The 15,428-nt window shown below is 39.9% G+C and overlaps 1 protein-coding gene across 1 annotated transcript in view; it reads right to left on the bottom strand.

Annotated features, from left to right (window-relative positions):
• ITPR2 (inositol 1,4,5-trisphosphate receptor type 2) overlaps nt 1-15,428 on the bottom strand; it is a 525,149-nt gene that overhangs the window by 101,019 nt on the left and 408,702 nt on the right. Inside the window, exons 46-48 of the mRNA XM_062194964.1 lie at nt 13,990-14,097; nt 6,832-7,024; nt 4,372-4,497 (exon numbers count right to left, since the gene is read on the bottom strand). Of these exons, the coding sequence (XP_062050948.1) occupies nt 4,372-4,497; nt 6,832-7,024; nt 13,990-14,097 (427 nt within the window). The remainder of the gene's footprint in view (nt 1-4,371; nt 4,498-6,831; nt 7,025-13,989; nt 14,098-15,428) is intronic.

The following is a 15,428-nucleotide window of genomic DNA, read 5'->3' on the forward strand; positions in this document are numbered from 1 at the left end:
AGCACACACACACACACACAGAGACAGACAGACAGACAGACAGAGAGAAACCTTCTGGTTAATTCACCAAATGGCCACAACAGCCAGGTTGGGCCAGACCAAAGCCAGGAGTTAGGAACTCCATTTGAGTCTCTGACATGGCTGGCAGGGGCCCAAGCACTTGGGCAATTTTCTTTTGCCTTTTCCCAGGCACCTCAGCATGCAGCTGTATCAGAAACAGGGTAGCTGGGACTCAAACTGGCACTCTGATATGGGGTTGCCAGAGTTGCAAGAAGTTGCTTAACCTGCTGTTCCATAACACCGACCCCAAATTAGTACCTTTCTCTTACAGTTTTTAGAATACTCTCTGTGCCTTATATTTTTGACAGTTTGACTATAATATGCCATGGTCAGGATCTCTTCTGGTCTTATCTATTTGGGGTCCTATATGTCTCTGGTACTTAGATGTCCATATCCTTCTTCAGATTGGGGAACTTTTCAACAATGATTTCACTGAAGAGGTTTTTCTATGACTTTTTCCTTTTCTTTGCCCTCCTGATTTCCCAAAATCCACGTATTTGTTCATTTAGTAGCATCTTAGGAGTCTCAGACACCGTATTTCATTCTTCCTGCTCTTCTGCCTGCCTGGGATATTTCGTAATAAATGTCTTCAGGTTCAGATACTCTTATTTCTGATGGATACAGTCTGTTGTTGAGGCTCTCAACTCTATTTTTATGTGACTTATGAGTTCTTCATTTGTAATATTTCTATTTGACACCTTTAATGATCATTATCTCTTCAATGAATTTCTCATTCACATCTTCAAATTCTCATTCATACTTTTGTAATTTCTCTGAACTGTCTTTCAGTATTCTCCTGAGTTTCATTGCATTTCCTTATAATCATTCTTTGGAATTCTATGTCATGCATTTCATCAATATTCTTCCTTTTGCTAGAAAGTTATTCTGTTCCTTTGAGGGTGTCATGTTACCTTGTTTTTTCTGTTTCTTGTGTCCCTACATTAAGATTTTCACATCTGGTGGATCAGTTGTCTTTATCACTTCCATAAGGTGGCATTTGCAGTAAGTGGCTTTCTCTGAAGAGGTTGGCTGTCCGTTTGATGAGTTGATGAGTGTCCATTTGATGAGTGGTTTAGGTTCCAGTTGAGGTGACTTTGGTAGGTGACAGTTGCTTTGGTTCCAGATGAGGATCATACTATGTCTCTCTATGCCTTCTTCAGCTGTGACCACTGGCATTGGGCACAACGCATATAGTATAAGAGGGGACCATGTGAGGGCAGGAGTTCTGTAACAGCCCAGGCAGGTGTGGTACACAGAGCACTGGGAGCGGGGCACTTACTGTGTGGCCACTCCAGCAATGGGACTGATGGCCCCAAGGACATGCAGTGCAGTGTACTTTTCTCTGTCAGTGGTAGGTGTGAAGTGACTGGAATTTTGAAAAATGAAACTAGTCCTGCATGCCATGGTTTTACATCTGCAGAAACTAGTAACTCCTCGTTGAGATTCCTCTACGGGAGAACAAAGAATATCCAGAGCTTGCAAAGCACAAGACCCATGACAAACTCAAGGGAATCCATAACAATAATTCTTACCACTGTGATGTTTGCTCAATGCAGTCCAATCTGATTCCTCCTTCTGTATTTTATTAATTGGAATATTATTACAAGGAAGATCTCTCTTTTCACGATTAATATGAACTTCTACATTCTTATTTCATTGCACAGGGTAAAATGTGTTACTGTCATTAACTGTTTCTGCTCCCCAAATTTTCTGATTTGGCCACTGGGAGGCCTTTCCAGTTGGAATTTGTGTTCCCTGACATATCTCCATCGTTACTTGATCACTTCTTAGATTAAAACTAATGAGCAACTAATCTATCTTTAAACCACTTTCAAGTGCTCCTAGAGGGTCAGTCATTCCACCTGTTGGACAAAATCCAGCATCCGAGCATTTTCATCAGCAGCACAGTTTTCCTTCTGCAGACAGTTCTGATGGCCAAATGTGCTTAACAGCCTTGGCTCTGTTCCTAGCGATGCACCGTGTGCAAATAGGGTAGAGGCTGACCTAATCCTGACAAGATTTTAATCGTATTCATGAAGTTATAATAACTCATCCAGAGCTGTCAACAGATAACCCAGACATATCTTGGGGTTTGGTATCAACAAAATGGCAGCTCAGGTCTTCCATTCTGACTTGGATTCCCTAATATTGAGCCTTTACCTTGGGTCCTATGTTAACCTCTATCCAGCCTCTCCCACCCACAGAGTCTACATCTGCACATTGTTATGGGTACCATGTCTTCCAGTCTTGTGTTTGTTGGTCCCATTTCAGACTGAAGCTGGAACCTACCTTAAAACCCTCCAATAAATGTGGTTTCAAGTTCCTTTTCCAGAACCAGCTGCAGCAATGAGCTTACTAAAATTTACGTATTTCTGGACTTGACTCCCAAATCATTAGGCAAACGTTAACCCTCAGTTTCTTAAACCATAAGAAAGAAGTACTCGCTATACAGGTTTGTCAGCAAGATGAAGTGAAAATATATATGTAAACTGCTTTGCATTTTGCCATACTCAACTGAAATGATAAACAATATCAGTTATCGTTACTGATATTGCTATAACTGTTATTAGGCAATTATTAAAAATGTACCAGCTGTTCTGGCTTTTTCCAAAAGAAAAAAGAACAACTGTCCAGAGGGGTGACATTTCTCAATACCACTGTATTCCATGCACAACAGGTGGCAGCAGAGGCTATATACCTTTCTCTGCTGGACAAGTAAGGGAAGTCATGGAATGGAACCCAGGAATGATTTTAATCTAATCACCCATGTAAAAAGTTCCTGGGCTATACACAAAAGGGCTAGCCTTCTACTCTCAGATATTTTAAAGACTCTGGGCTTTGATTTCTTCATATGTCAAGAGGCTGTATGATATTAGATGACTTCCAGAATGGCATCCATCTCTAAGACTCTATGCTTCTATTAGCCAGGACTCCCCCATCTATTCCCGGTGATCTGTGTGCAAATGAGACTAATTTATCATTTCAATCTGGACTTCTCTCCTCACAAGAGTAACATCTTTCTGTGCCAAGAGTTAAACACTGAAGACGATGAAACACAGGGAGGAGAAAGCTGTTTCCATTTCTTGAAGGACAATGGATGGTCAAATATTTGCTGCATTTTTCACTGCTATTTAACTCACACAACCACTCCATTGGTAAATATTCTTCTATAATTAGCACGTCTTCTAAAAAAACCAAACTTTAGTCATCACCACTCAGATTGCAGCTAAAGGTTAGAACATTGCTATCGATGTAATTGATTTCAACAGAAAATTACTCTTGGGCTCATTTAGTTTCCTGCTCCTCCTCAGTTCATTTGAAATAGGCTTAAATATCTGTGGCTCTCATCATACCATCTGTTCACTAGACTTTCTTTCCTAGTATGAACAGGTACCTTGTATTAAACCACATCAAGCACTTTACCAGGGTGCAATTCTAAATGTATTAGCTATAGCATCTCATAAAATTCTCACAATAAACCTATATATGGATGAGATTCAAAGGTATCTCATGGTTGTAACTTACTGATTTCTTTCATCTTTTCCTCCAAGCCATTCTTTCCATATCCACTTTAAAATGAACCCCAAGGCTATAATGTACATTCCCACATACCCTGCCAAACTTAAAGTTGGTTTCCCAAAGTCCCATCTTTTTGTATATTTCTCCAGTATCTCCTATTTCACTTGAAAAGGTATTTCTCTCGTCACTCTTTCTATGAAGGCTCATGAATTAATAGCTTAATAATATTAACTTCATAGCCAACACTCCCAAATCTCTATTATTAAGATTTTTGTCTTATGCTATGTTACTGAAGCATGAAGCAACAAATATTTAACTTTGTATGTATTTGCATAGAATTAAAATTGTTCTTTAGATTACATACATGCTTACTATGGAAACTTGGAACAAGACAGAAAGCAAAGACAATAAAATGTAAGTGTCACTATTTAAGGTAATTACAGTATTTGCGCACAAAATTTCCATTTACTTAATGGAGATGATACTGTATAAAATGCTTTTGGTCAAGATAATGAGGCAGAAATAATCACTTATTTTTTCAGTGCTTTACATGTCACTGTACAATATCATTCTAATAGTATTCTGTGCATGAACTTTTTGAAAAATTACATTTCTGCCAGTTTTCTGCCTTGTCCGCTTATTTTCATACTCGCACCAAATATAGAAAAATCTATTTAACAACAAGAATTAAGTTATTCTCATGTTAAGGTTTCAAACAGTTAATGAACACATTTGGAAAACTTGTCTTAGAATTCTCAGATCTATATCATTCAAGGAAAGACAAGCACTTGCCTTCATCTCCATCATCCCCAAATGGGTAGAAGAGAGCAACGGCTAGGTTGATGAACACGGCCAGGTTGAAGGAAATGCTGCCCCAGAGAGAGATGTGCCTTGAGAACCAGAACAGGGCAGGGTTACCTAGAAAGCAGGAAGGGCAAGGGGACGGAACAGAAAATGAACCATGGTTTCAACACATGAGCCTTATGACCTGTTTTCATAAATGCACCATTACGAACTATTCCAAAAGCAAATTTAAATATTTAAGATGATGTATTGTAGCCAGCCCACTAAAAATAATCAGTATCATGAGGGTGTTTTATATTTGATTCTTTCTTTCATCCTTTAGTCCGTTTACACCTAAACTATCAAAGAAGGGAAATTCAGCAATTGCAAAAGGTGGTCAGGAAAAGTGATTCTGTAACAGTTCTCTCTAATCTATCAGGGTAGATTAGGGGGAGGCAGTTTAACAGCTGCTTAGGGCCCTCTTTAATGGAATGATATCCATCACTGTATAACTTGGCATCACTGATGAATTGCACTACTAGCATATCTTAGAGTCTTATAAAAACCAAAACCCTTAGCCCAGATACAACTACAGTGAAAATTTCTATGATTATGGTCCACTGTAGCTTGAAACTATGAAACTCCAGGCACAGTACTACTTACTGATAACCAGTTGTTTATAATATTATCTACATTTTAAACCTTAAAGCTTATAAAGGACTTATTGGGTTTGAAATAGAAGAAGAAAAAAGCTACAAAAAGAACTACCAATAAGTGGGAGGGCTTTGTTGAATAGTTTCAGAAAGAGACTTCTGTCAGCCACCAGAGGTATCTACTGTATACAAACACACCAAAAATGAGTTCTTCCCAACCGCCCTGAACAACTGAACAGGTATGTAATGCACTAAGTTTGAGTGGAAGTTTATGGCTCCTTCAGGTCTTGTCCATTCTCTAACTCTGAATGTCTTAACCCCAGGATCTAAATGCTGCAGTTAATTGAGGAGAAAAATTGCATAGCTTTTCAAAAAGAAATGATCAACTTGTCAGATAAATCCTGTGCATTTCAATCTGGTGTCACTTATAGTGTAACTTATAAACCACACTTTCCTTCAGGACATCTTGTTTTCCTTCTCTTGGAAGGAACATTCCAACCCTAGAACAGGCTATGCTTTGTCACGGCATTTCATTCATTTCATTGACTGACGTATCACTCATAAATTAGCAGTCCTCATTTTTAAAAGCAGAATATTAAGACAAAATTAGATTTTGATGCAGACATTTGAAATAAGTCCTTAATTATAAATCTACCTTGTAAATTAGATTCTTCCTATAGCCTCATAATAGCCTGCTTCCAAATTTGAACTAAAATATACATGGGAAATCATTTAAGATTTATTTTTTGATAAATCATAAAATATTCATCAAAAAGAGCACAGAACCTATAATGCTAGTTCATTATTCGATTTTTTTTTTTTGTCAGAGAGGACATGTTGTCCAGATGTTCCAAATAAAATTACTGAGTCTTCATAAATATTTTTGATGTCCCAAATTTTACTGAATTCTGTAAGTTCTTACAAGGTAAAACACTAAGAGGGAGTAATTTCTTTGATTCTTTTCAAACATTCTGCTAAGAGATCATGAAAACGCATGCCACAATCTAATATCCAAAGGGAGTGTTTCTCAAGCTCTTCTCAAAGACACGAATCTAGCATTCCTAGAATGATGAAATGCTGTGAATAGAGGTATTAAAAAAGCATACACACTCGCCAGGGCAACTTCTCAAAAGACAAAAGAGATAAACAAGTTCCCCCATTCAATTATTCTAAAATCTATTGGTACCCCATATCTGGGAAAATTACGTATTTACCTTTTAAAACTCAGCATTTCCAACATTTCCAAACAGACTTCAGTGTTGAGATAGAAGTAATAGGAACTGTATTACACTGATATTTAACTGTGAGATTATTACACTGCTTTATTTGAACACCAGTGTGATGAAATGTTCAGGTTGTCTGATTTGGGGAAGTAAACATACATGGGAAGAATGACTTCCACAGGAACATTCAACAGTCCACTCAACTACAGGACAACAGAGGAAGAGGGTGCTGCTGCCTGGGCTGCTCCATTCTATTCACTATGGTCAAGGCCAGTTGTGGCCGACTCCTGGCCTTCCAACCTGCAGCTGTTCACCAGCTGTAGTGGACAGCTTCAACCTTGCATTTCACACTCTTATCAAAAACAGTATCATCAGTAAAAGATGACCTAATGAGGCAGGGTTTTCTGCTTTCATTAAGCGGTAGGGGTCTCTGCTCTGGGTGCAGCTTGAGCTTACACACCTGAGAGATTGCAGTAATATTAGCCTGGCAAGAAATCAATGCAGAATATACATGAATTGCCATCTTAGGTCCCGAAGTACCAATTTATCTACCACTATGCAAAAACCAAGTTGCTCCAGGTTAGGGTACTCACTCCTAATTTTCTTCTGCCACTTCATTTCATTGTAGAGATCTTCTGTTTGCTGGAAGAAGTCATTCACTTTGCTTCCTTGTTCGTCCCTTTCGGTCGTATTGTACACTCGGCACTTGGACTCCCGTGTGAGATATTCACATATGTTGGGCACAGGAAAAACAATCTGCTCCATAGTCCTATCATGCCGAACGATCTGAAAACATTGATTTGCATTTGCTCTTAGCCCTTCGCACACCTCAGTCTTAGACTACTTTTTGTTTTTAATACGATTTTATGAATTAGTATGAAAACATTAACCAGCATGAAATATCTGAAATAGTCCTCTACTATACTACTTTGTATTTTTTTCTTTAAAAGAAACTGACAAGTCATAAACACTACACTCAGTTATAAATAGCAAAAATTAAGCTTTTCCATTCCTTCTGACTCAGCATTAAACTTCTGTCATTTTCTTTTAATTCTGTGAAGCATATCACAGAGCAAGGATGGTCTAGCAGGTGATTGGCAAGGCAGCCCTACACACACACTCCTGTTCTCAGCCTTTTATTTCTAAAAAGGGATGCTGGAAAACAAAAGACCTTCAGCATCATGCATTTGAATTCTACAGAGAAAGGTGCTTTATCAACAAAATGTTATCTTATTCATGGCAAGACACATAACATCCATTTTAGCATAATATGAATATATGTAAATATTCATTATTTTGGACCTCTTTTATTTTTATATTCTTGACTATTTAACATTAGCCATAAAAATCAGGCTGAATAGTCAGATATAGTTTCATTATGTAACATATTTTGTGACACCTCAAGTTCAAAGTTCACACGTATACACTGTGCCCAGTCTTCAGGACTTGGTCTAACTCTGAATAGTAATTCTATTTCCCTCTGTCACTGACTGCTATTGTGGGAGTGCAAGTGCCCAAATTTTAGAAAACAAGGCAAAAGGAGAAATCTGGAGGGGCTTCCAAGAAAGATTTTACTTCTCAATAAAGGAAGAGAGCCACATGAGCTATAAATAAATAAATAAACAAACAAACCAAATTTCATTTTTTGCCTGTACCCTCTTTCTTTTTTGCATAGAACAAAAGGTTGAATTAAGGATATGATGCTTAAAACTCTGACGGCTATCTTGTACCTATGAGGTGAAATATTGCCAGAAGGACAGGGAACCCAGCAGAAGGGCAGGGCAGGCCTGCCCGTGGGAAGACATCACTGAGGCGCTGGATTAATTACAGAACCACCAGTACCTCCAGGCATCCCATAATTAATACACATTTTTATTGTTATTTATTATTAATTTTTATTGTTTAAACAACGTTAAGTCTGGTATTCTGTAACAGAAGATATCTTAAATCACATATTTAGGATATATTAACCACATACCAGAATATTATCACAATATACTAGTGTAACTGCATACTATCATAACAAACAAGATGAGATATACTAGTGGTAAATAAAAATTTCTGCATACAGTTTTTAAAAAATCAATTGTACAAAACAATTGGACATAACAGTACGGTAGGCAACCACACGAGGTAAAAAATGACCGATTTAATCAAACAGTATCCCATATGTAGAAGAAGAATCTCTGTGTGCTTGAGAAAATAATGTCTTGATAATCACAAGCCAAGCAATTCAGTCCCTTTCTGAAATGTCATGTTTGATGCTGATTGTCAGATTTTACAAAGGGCATTGGCAAACTAGAAGGATTACTGAAGGAAATGAAAATGCATTAACTGTAAAATGACAAATATGGATAATTTTTCTGTGCGTTGATTCAACAAATGTTGTTTCAATCCTTACATGAAGAACTTTGGAGAGTTCAAAGTGAAAAACAACAGAAAAACAACAGAAACCCCAATCAATAGGAACTTGTAGTTCAGCATTCAAGATGATTCTTCAAATGTTAGGCCCAAGCAACTGTGTTCAGAAGGAAACGCTGGGAAAACATTAAAGGGAGCTACTGTGAACTTTCCAGTTAAAGAAAAATGAGAACTTTCTAATTGTTTGAGTCCAAAATTGGGTCAGTTTCCTCTGGAAGAAGTGTGATTTCTATCTCTGGAAGAATTTAAAGCGGAACAATCATTATAGGGCATATCCTTCTTGGACAGACAATTAAACAGAAATCCTCTTCTGTTTCCTGGTGTTTTAAGTCCATCACTTGCAGACAAACTATTCTCCACAACATTAATTATTGTGGTTGTGTTGTGGGCAGTGTTCAGTCTTGGAAAGACAAAGATGATCAAGACCTCCTGCCAGAGGCAGGTGACAAGTGACATACGGAGCTGACACTACTCCAGTGTGATCAGGATTAAACTAATGATCAAACTGTGGGGTGGAATTAATGAGTGACAGGAGGAAGGAGGGGAGGCTTCTCCAGGGACATCATACGAGAGAGTCTGCGGATAAGCATGTGAAAAACTTAGAGCCCAGACGACTCCTCTCAAACCTGAATTTCTGTCTTCAAGTCCATGGATGTCTAAATACCTCAAATTCAGTCTGTCTGAGGATGAATACAGAATCTTCTATAGTGGCAAGAATCACTATGTTCCTAAAGTTGTATTTATGAAATGCATACAGTTTGTATACCTTAAATAGAATGTTTCTGGGGGAGGAAAAAAAGAATCATCTGTCTTTTTACTACCAAACTCCATTCTCTTCTAGAATTCCCATGCCAGTACTTGGCACCAACTTCCATCTGTAACCCAGGTCAGTGCCTGCACAGCCTAGTTAAGTTTCCTCCCTCACCCTAACATTGTTTCATTCTGAGAACAAGATGGCTTAAGAGCAGAAGCTCCTTCCCAGGCTAAAAGGTTTAAATGGGTCACATCCAAGATGGTTGCCAATGTCACCACAGGCACACAGCAAGCCTTGTTTCCATGCTTAACATCATTTCCACCAGCTCTATGATGGTTGACAATTGTCATGACAACTGGTGGAAGACACAGTTATAGGACAGATTCTATAGGACCCGGGTTCTGAGCCTCCCCTTACCCAGAAAATCCACATATAGTCCTCCCGTTGTGAGCACCCTCCTCCCCTTCATGTCTACTGCCTGCCATCTCTGATTCCTCAGGCATCAGAAGCTTGAGAAGTTAGTTTGTGAACTAGGTTTCGCTTTCCCAGTCTTTGGCCACTGATTCAAGCTTGTGCTGTTGATGTGCAGCTTTGGTTTTGTCATTATCTTTGTGACACTCAATGGACAAAGGACAAGAATGTAGGGTTCCTCACCCCAAAAGGGGGGCACATGACCATTTGTTCAAACCAGTGGCCTAAGAGGCATCCTTTACCTGACCTTACATGTGAAATCCAACATCAAGTCCTGTTAGTATATCTAGATTTTTCTCTCTTTCCCTTTATCTCTGTGTATGTATGTATGTATGTGTATGTATACACACACACACACATTCATCTGTCTGTATGTATGTGCACAGATTTGCTAATCTAGCCTTCTTTTTTTTTAGATTTTTATTTAGTAAATATAAATTTCCAAAGAACAGTTTATGGATTATAATGGCTTCCCTCCCACTTGCACCCCTCCCATCTCTCGCTTCCTCTCCCATTCCATTCACATCAAGATTCATTTTCAATTATCTTTATATACAGAAGATCAGTTTAGTATATATTAAGTAAAGATTTCATCAGTTTGCACCTACACAGAACATAAAGTGTAAAATACTGTTTCAGTACTAGTTGTAGCATTATTTCACATTGGACAACACATTAAGGACAGAGATCCCACATGAGGAGTAAGTACACAGTGCCCCTGTTGTTGACTTAACAATTTGACACTCTTGTTTATGGTGTCCGTAATCTCCCTAGGCTCTAGTCATGAGTTGCCAAGGCTATGGAAACCTTTTGAGTTCGCCGACTTTGATCTTATTTAGACAAGGTCATAGTCAAAGTGGAAGGTATCTCCTCCCTTCAGAGAAAGGTACCTCCTCCTTTGATGGCCCGTTATTTCTACTGGGATCTCATTTGCAGAGATCTTTCATGTAGGTCCCCCTTTTTTTTCGCCCGAGTTTCTTGGCTTTCCATGTCTAAAATACTCTCATGGGCTCTTCAGCCAGATCCGAATGCCTTAAGGGCTGATTATGAGGCCAGAGTGCTGTTTAGGGCATCTGCCATTCTATGAGTCTGCTATGTATCCCACTTCCCATGTTGGATCTTTCTCTCCCTTTTTTATTCTATCAGTTAGTATTAGCAGACACTAGTCTTGTTTGTGTGATCCCTTTGACTCTTAGACCTATCAGTGTGATCAATTGTGAACTGAAACTGATCACTTGGACTAGTGAGAAGGCATTGGTACATGCAACCTTGATGGGATTAATCTAGCCTTCTTCAATACTACTATTTTTAATCTTTCTGTGTGAACTACCTGTATTTTCTACCATGTTTTCTTTCCTAATTCTTTCTCTACACAGCAACCAGAGTGCTCTTTCAAAAACAGTCATCCCCCCTCTGTGTTCCTATACACCTTCCCTTTGTTTACTTTCTTTTAACTGAATTATCCCAGCTGGTCTTAAGTAACAGGAAATTGTACTCAATCTTTGATACATTCTGGGGAAGGCATCTGACTGTCTGTTTAGATGCTGGCATCCCACATCAATATTCAAGCTCCGGCTCCTAATTCTGGCTTCCTGCTCATGCAGACCCTCGGCAGCAATGGTGATGATCCATGTAATTGCATTCCTGCCACCCACGTGGGACACCTGGATGGCATTCCTGGCTCCTGGCTGTAGTTCAGGTCTGGCAGTTGTATTTCAAGAAGGAACTAATGGATTGGCACGTGCTCTGTCTTCCTAGCATTCAAATAAATGGCTTTTTTTTTTTTTTCATTTTAATGTATCCTTAATGGCAGCCTTTTCTGTGAAATGGATCCTGAAATTCCTCAGGTGCCATTAATTGCTATTCCCCTACACATTTCCTTGGCTCTCTATCCATACACTTGCTATACAGAATTATCTTCTGTATATGTGAGTGGATAAAGTGTAAGTGTTCAGAAAACACTTGCTAAATATCTGCATCTACAGTGAAATCTCTCCTCACATCTGGGAATGAAGACAACCACCTCCAACAGCCGCCCTGTCACCCACAGGCAGGAACCAAACCACTCTCTCTGGCCTTTCCAGTCCACCTGCTTCTCCCTGATCTCTTCTTTACTCCTAGCTCTATCTATACTTTGGCTTCTAGAACCTTCCTTAGGGCCTTCTTGGTTTATTGGCCTATTTGCTATCAATTTTTCCAGCTCCTGGGTTCTTCCCCCCCCCCCCCCCACAGGCAGAGTGGACAGTGAGAGAGAGAGAGAGTGAGTGAGAAAGGTCTTCCTTTGCCGTTGGTTCACCCTCCAATGGCCACCGCACAGCACTGATCCGAAGCCAGGAGCCAGGTGCTTCTCCTGGTCTCCCATGGGGTGCAGGGCCCAAGCACTTGGGCCATCCTCCACTGCACTCCCGGGCCGTAGCAGAGAGCTGGCCTGGAAGAGGGGCAACCGGGACAGAATCCAGTGCCCCGACCAGGACTAGAACCCGGTGTGTGGGCGCTGCAAGGTGGAGGATTAGCCTGTTGAGCCACGGCGCCAGCCTCCAGCTCCTGGGTTCTACTAGGTCAAGCCAGACACCAAAGCTATGGTACTATTAAGGTTTACAAGTGTGAGCAAGGGATCCACTTTGTGACAGAAAGCAGTGACGCTCCTGAGTCCAAAGAGGCGGCGATGGGAAACAGGAAGACACAGTGACTACAAACCCCGAGAGTGAACAGCAGTGATGCCTGCAACGCACTCTGCTGAAAACGAAGAAAGTCTGCCAAAATGAATGAACGTATGAATGTAAATGAGGAGTGACAAGCGTCACTCAGCTCACTTCTGCTTGATTAGCTCTGTCAACTAGTGTCAAAATGACACTGTAGATAGTAAATGACAGCCAGATGGCTCCCACACACACAATGATGAGTCCATTCTGACCCGCAGCTCCTGAACTGCCACCAGCCATTAAATAATGTCTTTTAGGGGGGCGAAGGGGTTGACTGTTGCACCCTGAAAAATGGAAACTGTCGAATCATTCCAAGTTACTGCTATTGACATGAAAACTTCATCACCGCCTTCCACATTTTCTATATTTTTGAATACTTTCTACTGACATACAGAAATCTATTTTAATAAGCTTTCCACAATTTTTAAAAAGAAATCTTTTCTTGAACAATGGCTTCTGTCTTGTCTCTAAAACCACACTACTCGGTAGTGATTGCTTTTATGACCAAAAAGGGAAAAAAGCACACAAAATAACTATTAAATTCACAAGAAAATTTACAGATAGTTCTAGTTAAAAAAAACTCTGAAAGGTGTGTACCTTAAATTCTTAAGAAAACACTCCTCATTCATCTTTTAGCATGCCCCTTTCACTTTTAATCACTAAATTCTGCTTCAATGTTTTAATAAAAATATGAAGGTAAAAGCAACCGGGTAGGTGCTGGGCACAGAAGTTCAGATGTTGCTTGGGATGCCTCCATCTCCTGTCAGAGTGACTGGGTTCACCCCTGGCTTCACTCCAATTCAAGCTTTCTGAGAGGCAGCAGGCCATGGTTCAAGTGGTTGGGTTCCTGTCATCCACATGAGAGACCCAGACTGATTCTTGGCTTCAGCCTGGTCCAGCCCAAGCTATGCATGCATTTGGTGAGTGAACCAGCAGATAAGAGCTCTGTTTTTCTGTCTTTGTCAGTCTTTCAAATAAAGTATAAACAAATAAATAAAATTTGAGAAAAAACAAAGTAAATATATCTTTTCACTGTTTATCCCTTTTAAGAAATAATGGAGGGACAGCGCCATGGCTTAGTGGGCTAAGCCTCTGCCTGCAGTGCTGGCATCCCATATGGGCACTGGTTCACTTCCCAGCTGCTCCACTTCCAATCCAGCTCTCTGCTAATGGCCTGGGAAAGCAGCAGACGATAACCAAAGTCCTCAGGCCCCTGTACCCATGTGGGAGACCTGGAAGAAGCTCCTGGCTCTTGGCTTCAGATCTGCCCAGCTCCAGCCACTGTAGGCATTTGAGGAGTAAACCAGTGGATCCAAGACCTTTCTGTCTCTCCCTCTCTGTCTGTAATCTACCTTTCAAATAAATACACAGAATCTTTAGAAAAGAGGAAGAATCAGTGGTACCTCAATCTGAGCAGTGTGGTTGGCATAATACTTCAAGGCTTCATCTCCTTCCTCGGGATCCAGTCCTGGTTTGAGCATGTGCTGTAACAGTTTATTGTGCCGGGCCAGCTGCAGGGAGAAAGATGAAAGATGTCAGACTTTTTTCCTTCTTTCTTGGGGTCAAACTTTGAAATGGCTTTGTCCATTTGTACACACGGCTTCTAAGTCCTGGAGCCAAAGGTTATGTTTCAGGAAAGCACTGTCTGCATTTTAAAGGCATAAGTAATGAAGTCACAAGGACCAGCTATTAGCTATTTGTTAAGGACATATGTATTTCCAATAAATGTACATTTGTGCCAGGAAGAAACATCCACAGTGATATACACACACATACACACACACAGATACATGCATATATTTGAAAATGCAATTGACACTCTTGTAGTAAACTTAACAGTTTACACATATGCAAAACAACTTGATCAACAGTGCAGTGGGACTGAAGGTAGAATACCAGAGTGTAGTAGAATGGTAGGTGTGAAAACAACAAAAGCGGTAGCTTCCTATACGCATACGCAGGGGTCTGCATTTCAGATCGGTTTCTCTCATGCATATAATCAAGAATAGTGTGCTGAGGCCCGTACGCTGCTACATCTGAGCACGTGACAAGTGGCACTTCATGGGTACTCATCTCAATTTACTGTAATTGAAACCGGGTGGTCATAAACAAAAAGTTCATCATAGATTACTGTTAACCGCTGCTGGAAGATGTTCTCGTTCTCACTTGAACATCTATGGCATCTGTTGGCTCGTCCTTTCACTTTGCAGATAATGGATACGTACAGCCTTCAGATGTCACTTTTCTGGCTCGTTGTCTTGAACAATTCCTGAAACCTTGCAATATCGTCAACCTTTCATATATTTGGCTAATGCCTCAAGTTCCCTGAGGGCCATTAGTAAGAAACACTCTGCTACATAATTCTTTCACTCCTAGCACAGTGCCTGCCTCTCACATTGAGCCAGGCACTGCCCTACACACCCCAAGTAAATTATCTCATCGGATTCCACTACAATATACTGGGGTAGGCATTCAGAGAATCCCCGTATTACAGACAAGGAAACTGAGGCACAGAGTACATAAGGAACTTGTCTGTGATAAAATGTCTAGAAAATAGTAGAGCTGGTACTGGCTCAGGCAGTAGGGCCATCAGATTGGTATTTTATCAGTAGTATTGAATAATCAATAAGTCTTTCTGTTATTCATACAAAGTGTGATTACAAACAATGTGGATAAAGTTTAAACAATAAATATAAAACCAATAAGCCTATAAACCTATAAATAAAACCTATAAAACCAAATGAACATGATCCCTGCAGGTGATAATCTGTCAAGTTAAACAGTTATTCAACTGATGCTGCTCTATAGCAAAACATTTTTGAAACTGTATTTCAGTATCGGC

This window comes from Lepus europaeus, chromosome 6 (genome assembly GCF_033115175.1).
Source record: "Lepus europaeus isolate LE1 chromosome 6, mLepTim1.pri, whole genome shotgun sequence".
Taxonomy (NCBI): Eukaryota; Metazoa; Chordata; class Mammalia; order Lagomorpha; family Leporidae; genus Lepus; species Lepus europaeus.